The 7,500-nt window shown below is 37.6% G+C and overlaps 1 protein-coding gene across 1 annotated transcript in view; it reads right to left on the bottom strand.

The window, feature by feature from the left end:
• Positions 1 to 424: 424 nt before the first annotated feature.
• LOC122262564 (ammonium transporter Rh type C) overlaps positions 425 to 7,500 on the bottom strand; it is a 17,188-nt gene continuing 10,112 nt past the window's right edge. Inside the window, exons 7-12 of the mRNA XM_086548888.1 lie at positions 7,286 to 7,423; positions 4,737 to 4,873; positions 3,537 to 3,715; positions 1,303 to 1,389; positions 669 to 705; positions 425 to 467 (exon numbers count right to left, since the gene is read on the bottom strand). Coding sequence (XP_086405014.1) covers positions 425 to 467; positions 669 to 705; positions 1,303 to 1,389; positions 3,537 to 3,715; positions 4,737 to 4,873; positions 7,286 to 7,423 — 621 coding nt within the window. The remainder of the gene's footprint in view (positions 468 to 668; positions 706 to 1,302; positions 1,390 to 3,536; positions 3,716 to 4,736; positions 4,874 to 7,285; positions 7,424 to 7,500) is intronic.

The raw sequence follows: 7,500 nt of genomic DNA, 5'->3' as shown, positions 1-7,500 counted from the left end.
GAGAGAACGAAAATAAGGCGAGGGAGAAGAGAACGCCAATGATGATATAAGAAAGGGTATAAATTAGTGTTTTTTATTTTTTGTTTTTTTTTTTTGCTTTTTTATTATTAAAGAAAGAAGGAGAGGAAGAATTAAAGAAAGGAGAGGAATAATTAAAGAAAGAAGGAGAGAAAGAATTTAAAAAAAGAAGGAGAGAAAGAATTAAAGAAAGAAGGAAAAAAGAAAAGAGGGGGAGAATAAAAAAAATAAAAAAATAGAAGAAGAATATTAAAAATCAGAGATAAAAGAGGTGAAGAAAATGAAGGAACAGAAGAAGAAAGAGAAGAAGTTGAGAAGGAAAGGAAAGAACAGCAGAAAAGAGAAAGAGAAGAAGGAAAACCGGAATTACGCGCTGACAGTCTCCCGGTGCAGTAACGACCGTGACTCAACGTCCCTTGTCGTCTTGCCGGGGTATACCCTTGTCTCGTCTTTCCGGGGGGAGTGACCGTGATGGGATACACATGATGGTGCCCGGGATGATGGTGATGATGGTGACCTCGGTGGTGATGATGGTGGTGGTTGCGTTTGGTGGGGTTGAATATTGTGGGGGGTTGTGGGCAGAAGGCAAAAGAAGAGAGGAAGAGCGAAGAGAAGAAAGCGGCGGGCGGAGGAGGAGCGGAGGTGGATACGGAAGCTGCCAGAACCTAGTGTCGTTCAGGAGGTCGTCTTTACAATTTACAAGGTTCTCCCGGGTTCTCTCTCCCATAGAGGTATCCGCATTCACTTAAATTAGTTCCTCCTCCTCCTGGAAGGTATAAAAAAATTATTATTGTTTTAGAACACTTCGCTCATGTTAATACTGAAATGATTTGTTATGTATATGTTACGTAAGTATCTCGGTGGTGGATGGGTTAAATGTATGCATGGGTGAATAAAAAAAAACGTGTCACATGAGTCGTGTTTTTAGGGGTATAGTGTTTAAGGGGTGGAGGTAAGAGTCGTTAGTTGAATCTGCATGATGTCATGTGTTTCATTTTGTACAGATATGAAGAAGAGCTGTTATCTTGAGCGTCATTTTTAGTGGTTATTCTATCTAATTGTCCCTACTTTAATATCCATAATCCAGACATAATTAGCCGTCTGGTAGTACAATGGATAGCGTGCCGACCTCCCATCCCTGTGGTCGGCAGATCAAGCCCCGTCCAAGCTCGTGAGTTTCTACTCTCGTCTGGTGGTCACAACCGTGTCTGGCCTATACGGCGGGTAAGGAGCAAGCTCAGTGTATTGAAAATACTATAAAATCTTGTTTGACATCAGTAATACCACTTAAGCGTTGGCACATTCTCTCACGAATCAGCACACGCTGACACAGGCGGTCTCGCCTCGGTGCATAAAAGCCCGGCGGCGCATCTGCTCCGCAAACCTAGCTTATCCTTATCCATAAGACGTAATTATACGGATTACACTTTATAGTGTGATTCTCTCTCGCTCACTCTCTTTATCAGGGACAAACTTATCAGAACTAGATACCAAGAGACTGATATACAACTATCAAAACCAATTTATATAAAAAAAACAATATACATTTTCCATATTTTCCATTCGATACTTCCACCAAATACCTAACAACATACATATAACTCGCCCTCTATGCTCTGCCACCTAATACCTTTAATCCCTTCCAGAGCTTGCCCTTGACACACTCCCACTGCTCCCGAAACAATTATCCCGTACACGTGTTACTCGTTCGTCCCAAACCATGATCCCTTCACCCACATATCCACACGGATCGCATCCCCGCAATGCGCATTCTTCGAGACACATTAGAACATTCGGTATTTCGTAATTAATGCCCCGGCGAATAGATTAGGGAAGCTGATTAATCCCGCAGTGAACGTTCACGGGAATGGTAAGCCACGGCATAAACGACAAGGCTTCGTTAATCGTAAACATTGACAAGAAGGGGCTTTAGAAGATTTACGTTCTGGTTGTAAGAATAAACACCCGATCGCGGTTCTCATAAAGATCCAAAGCGCATGACACAGGTTGGTGAAAAGGGAAAAAAAGTTTCTGAGTGACACCGCCGACATGTTTTGTTTTTTTTTCTCTCTCTCTGTCTCTGTCTCTGTCTCTGTCTGTCTCTGTCTCTGTCTCTGTCTCTGTCTCTGTCTCTGTCTCTGTCTCTGTCTCTGTCTCTGTCTCTGTCTCTGTCTCTGTCTCTGTCTCTGTCTCTGTCTCTGTCTCTGTCTCTGTCTCTGTCTGTCTCTGTCTCTGTCTCTGTCTCTGTCTCTGTCTCTGTCTCTGTCTCTGTCTCTGTCTCTGTCTCTGTCTCTCTCTGTCTCTGTCTCTGTCTCTCTCTGTCTCTGTCTCTCTGTCTCTGTTTCTCTCTGTCTCTGTTCTTGTCTCTCTGTCTCTGTCTCTCTCTGTCTCTCTCTGTCTCTCTCTCTCTCTCTCTCTCCCTCTCTCTCTCTCTCTCTCTCTCTCTCTCTCTTTCTCTCTCTCTCTCTCTCTCTCTCTCTCTCTCTCTTTCTCTTTTTCTTTCTCTCTCTCTCTTTCCCTCCCTCCCTCCCTCCCTCTCTCTCTCTCTCTCTCTCTCTCTCTCTCTCTCTCTCTCTCTCTCTCTCTCTCTCTCTCTCTCTCTCTCTCTCTCTCTCTCTCTCTCTCTCTCTCTCTCTCTCTCTCTCTCTCTCTCTCTCTCTCTCTCTCTCTCTCTCTCCTCGGTGTGACGTAATCCTGTTAATTAAACCCAACTGGTGTCGACAGCGATCATAATTCGCTTATTTTCGTCAGAGGCAGTTGTCAAGACGCTGTAATTCTTTAATATTATTTTTATTTTAGTGTCCAAAGGCCCAGCGGCTTCGCAAAATCACATTAGTAATAATAGTGATATTGGTGGTAAAATATATAAAATTATGTAGCCAAGAGAGACATAGAGATTACCTGTTACATGCTGACCTCATTTTAATGAAGCTAATTCTAGGAAGGTATGTTAAAAATTTCAGATCAAGATAAGTTCTTTTTGTGTTCGAGTTTTTTTTTCTGATGTCTGACACAGATTTCAGGTGAAGAGAATAGCGTACAAATTAAAATATGTGTCGTCTTCTGTATCATAAAAAAGGAAAAAAAAGAAACATAAGAAGTTAATAACATAAGAATGAGAAGGAAAATAAGGAACTCTTCATTATCACACATAAATTTTCCTCAGGAAAACAAGGAAGAAGAATATACAGGAGAGGAGACGAAAATGAAGAAAAAGAAGAAGAAGAGAAGGGGCATTAGACGGTGCGTTATCAAAACTCACCAAAACCCAAATCCAATTATTCCTTTTATTAGAAAAAAAAAAAACATTTCATCCCCCTACAAAAATTAAAAGATAAAATCTAAAACTCAAACAATCCCTACCTTAAAAAAAATCCTAAACCACAAACACCCCCCTCCCCCCCCCAAAAAAAACACGCAACCCCTCAACCCCACCCCCCAAAAACCAACCCCCCAAAAACCAACCAACCAAACAAAAAAACAGTCCACCCCAACCCCACAACCCCAACCCCACCCACCTGTCAAAAGTCCGCCCGCAGCCGCGATAGCCAACGTCGAAACAATAGCCACCAGCTGGAAAAGGGCCTGGACGAGGGGCGTGCGACCTTCTCCTGCTTCGACGACCAGGTATTGCATAATCTCGTGCAGGTCGGGACTTCCTGCTGGAGGCGACATGGCGGGGAAAATTTCATACAGGCTGTGGGCGGCGATCGAGGGCGAGGGAGAGATAAGAAGGATTGTTATTATTATTGTTTGTATCGTTATTGTTTTGGTTGTGTTGGTATCGTATGTTATTGCTATGTTGTTTTGTGTGTTGTTATGTTGTTATTGTGTGTTGTTATGTTGTTATTGTGTGTTGTTATGTTGTTATTGTGTGTTGTTATGTTGTTATTGTGTGTTGTTATGTTTGGTATTGCGTGTTATTCTTATGTTATTGCTGTGTTGTTATCATGTGTTATTTGTTATCGTTTGTTATTGTTATTTTCATCATATGTTACTGTGTGTTGTTATTTATATCATTATTGTCATTGTTATTATTATTATCATCATCACTACCACAATGTTTTTTATCAGTAATATTATTATTCTCTAGTTGTTATCATTTATCACATTATTGTCGTCATATAATATGACTATCATTAACGATAATTAATCCCCATTCCTATCATTACCATTCTCTTAATTATATATTATGATTAACAATATCATATCATTATTATTATATTATGAGCAACAACTGTTCTGTTGGTTCTTAATCACATTGATAACTGTAATAGTGATAATGAAAATCATCATCATCATCGTATGATAATGATTAATATGCTTAATAATATGTTAATAACAATAGTAGTTATGATGATAATAATGATGATGATAATGATAAAACTAATGATAATAATAATGATAACTAAGATGGTAATAATAAAAATTATAGTAACAATAATATTGATAATGAAGTTAGTAATAATATCGACAATAATAACAATAATAATGATGATAATGATGATGATAAAAAATCATAATGATTACAGTGATAGTGACAATGATGATATTAATGATTATAATTTTCATGATAGTAATGATGATAAAGATAATGAGGATAATGATAATAATAGTAAAGATGAAATACTCATGATAACACGCCCACCACAATCACCCTTATCACCAACATGGAAAACAACATAATCTACCAAGATATTCCATGACCTCTGACCTACCTGAACCCATATTGACCTGTGTCGGAGGCAAGAGCGGCTAGCAAGGCACCTGTTAAGCCGCCCATCACGCCCGCTAGCCCATGACTCACGCCCACACTCGCTGTATCGTGGGCGCCTACGCGTCGACTCGCACAAGGCTGAAGAGATGTACATTAATAAGGTTGTTGTAGAATATATAAAATAAATCGTGGGAATTAATCATATATTAAGAGTATATTGATATTATTTCAACAGAAGGGAAGGTATGTCATGAGGTGATCGTTGGAAACCTGTGTCATGTGCAATAATTAGGTGTAATTACGTAAAATATTGTGATTATGAAATCTGGTTTATTGTGATGTTTTAATTTTTTTTCCCCTAGAAGCATATATATATATATATATTATATATAAATATATATATGTATATATATATATATATATATATATATATATATATATATATATATATATATATATATATATATATATATATAGATAGATACATAGATAGACAGATAGATATATAGATAGATAGATAGATATATATATATATATATATATATATATATATATATATATATAGAGAGAGAGAGAGAGAGAGAGAGAGAGAGAGAGAGAGAGAGAGAGATTTTTTTTCTTTTCTTTTCTTTTTTTTAATGGCGGATAATCATTAACTTTAATAGTAACTCTGTGGGATTCAAGTTTGAAATTATATGTAAAGGTGATATATTTCAGCGAAATATTAGTGTGGAGAGATATATTTCATTTTATAGTAAGACATATACAGTTAATGTGTCTATCAAAACAATACACAAACGTACATAGACTATCATTTTATCATCCTTATCTTTCATTTTACTATCGATATCTTTTTATCACCAGTATTATTATAATTTCCTGAATCTAATAGAGGTTTTGTGACCCATTAAAAAAATCTTTTAGGCCTTTAAACCGATGATGATAGATTTCTAATAATGATAAAATGGGCGGTTTAGCTTTCGATAATAATAATGGATTTTTTTCTTTTCTGACTGATTGTTTTGGTTTTGTTTGTTTATTTGTGTTTGTTTGTGAGTGTGTGTTTGTGCATATTTGTGTGTTTGTGTTTGTGTGTTTGTTACACAAGCAAACGCGTGCACACATACGATTGTATATACACACACACTCACACAATCACACACATACACAAACATTTTGTAGAATCAGAAATTGTGAATGTCTTGGAAGTCTTTCAATAAACATTATCGGATTAAAATACCAATCTAGACATATAAAAAAACATAAAAAGGAAACGCATTATCTGATGGATAAACAAAGGACAATGAGTGAGTAAATAAATGAATTAAATGAATGAAAACAAAACGATTATCTGACAATAGTCCTGAGATTGAACCGATGTGTAAAAATGGTTTCACTGGCCAACCTTAACCCTGGTTCTAGACCTTCCCGTTCTGGTTACATTTCGATCCCATTTCCTAATATCAGGCGTGTCTAAACTAACTTCAAATAGTTCACGTTAATGTGACGATATCTAATAAATTCCTAAGATGATCGTGGACTTTATATCCCCAATTAGAAAACTCTAGTTCCGGTTTGTCTAGTTCCCCGGATGGCGCGTTTAGGTCTGGCCATAAGGGTGATAATCCCTCACTTAAGTATGGTTAAATAGGTCTGGCCATAAGGGCGAGAATCCCTCACTTAAGTATGGTTAAATAAGTCTGGTCATAAGGGCGATAATCCCTCACTTATGTTGGGGATGTCTGAGGAGTTAATTTAGATATGACGATGATGACGAAATTAATACATGATATTTAATGTATTATGTGTCCATTCATTAGATTAATTAATGGATGATTGAAGGATGATAGGAACAGTATTTATTATTGATCTGCCTGTCTCATAAATTGAATCAAGTTTAGAAACAAATCTTAACAAAGAGGTATTGTGATGAATTAATGATAAATTAATTTAAATTTATTAAACAAATGTCACTTGTAATATATATAAGTTTTTTATGAAAGAGTTTTCATGAAAATTACTTTACAATAAAAGGATTATCAATTATCGAATTATAATTGACTTGTGACTGATGTGCGATTGACTTATGATTGACTTGTGATTCAGTGGTGGTTATCCTGTGATTTGCCTGCGATTAACCTGTGATTGATTTGCGAGTGACCTGTGATTGACATACGGGTGACCTGTTGTTTATTTACGTCTGACCTGACGTATGATTGACCTTCGATTGACCTTTGATTGACCTGTTATTGACCTTCGGTTGACCTTTGATTAACCTGCGATTGACCTATGATTGACCTGCGACGGACCTGTGATTAACCTGTGATTGACCTGCGATTGACCTATTATTGACTTATTATTATTATATATATATGCGATTGACCTTTGGTTGACCTTTGATTGACCTATGATTGACCTGCGACTGACCTTTGATTGACCTCTGATTGACCTGCGATTGACCTATGATTGACCTGCGACTGACCTGTGATTGACCTGCGATTAACCTCTGATTGACCTGCGATTAATCTGCACGAAGACTCATGGACTCACCCGAAGGTAATGGCGACTGAGCACACACATGCTGCTGACGGAGGCGCCGAGGAGGAGGGCGCCCCAGGGCTCGAGCATGAAGTCGGCCACGCCCACCACGCTCACGACTCCGCCCACAAGGCCACACTGGATGTCACTCTGGGTGGGAGGGGAGGGGGGGCATTATATAATAAATAAATATATATATATATATATATATATATATATATATATAT

The sequence above is a fragment of the Penaeus japonicus genome, unplaced genomic scaffold (assembly GCF_977035675.1).
Source record: "Penaeus japonicus unplaced genomic scaffold, GWHDUDI00000001_assembly GWHDUDI00000001, whole genome shotgun sequence".
In the NCBI taxonomy this organism is placed as follows: Eukaryota; Metazoa; Arthropoda; class Malacostraca; order Decapoda; family Penaeidae; genus Penaeus; species Penaeus japonicus.
The sequence above is the reverse complement of the archived record's forward strand: the minus strand, read 5'-3'. Positions and strand labels throughout refer to the sequence as shown.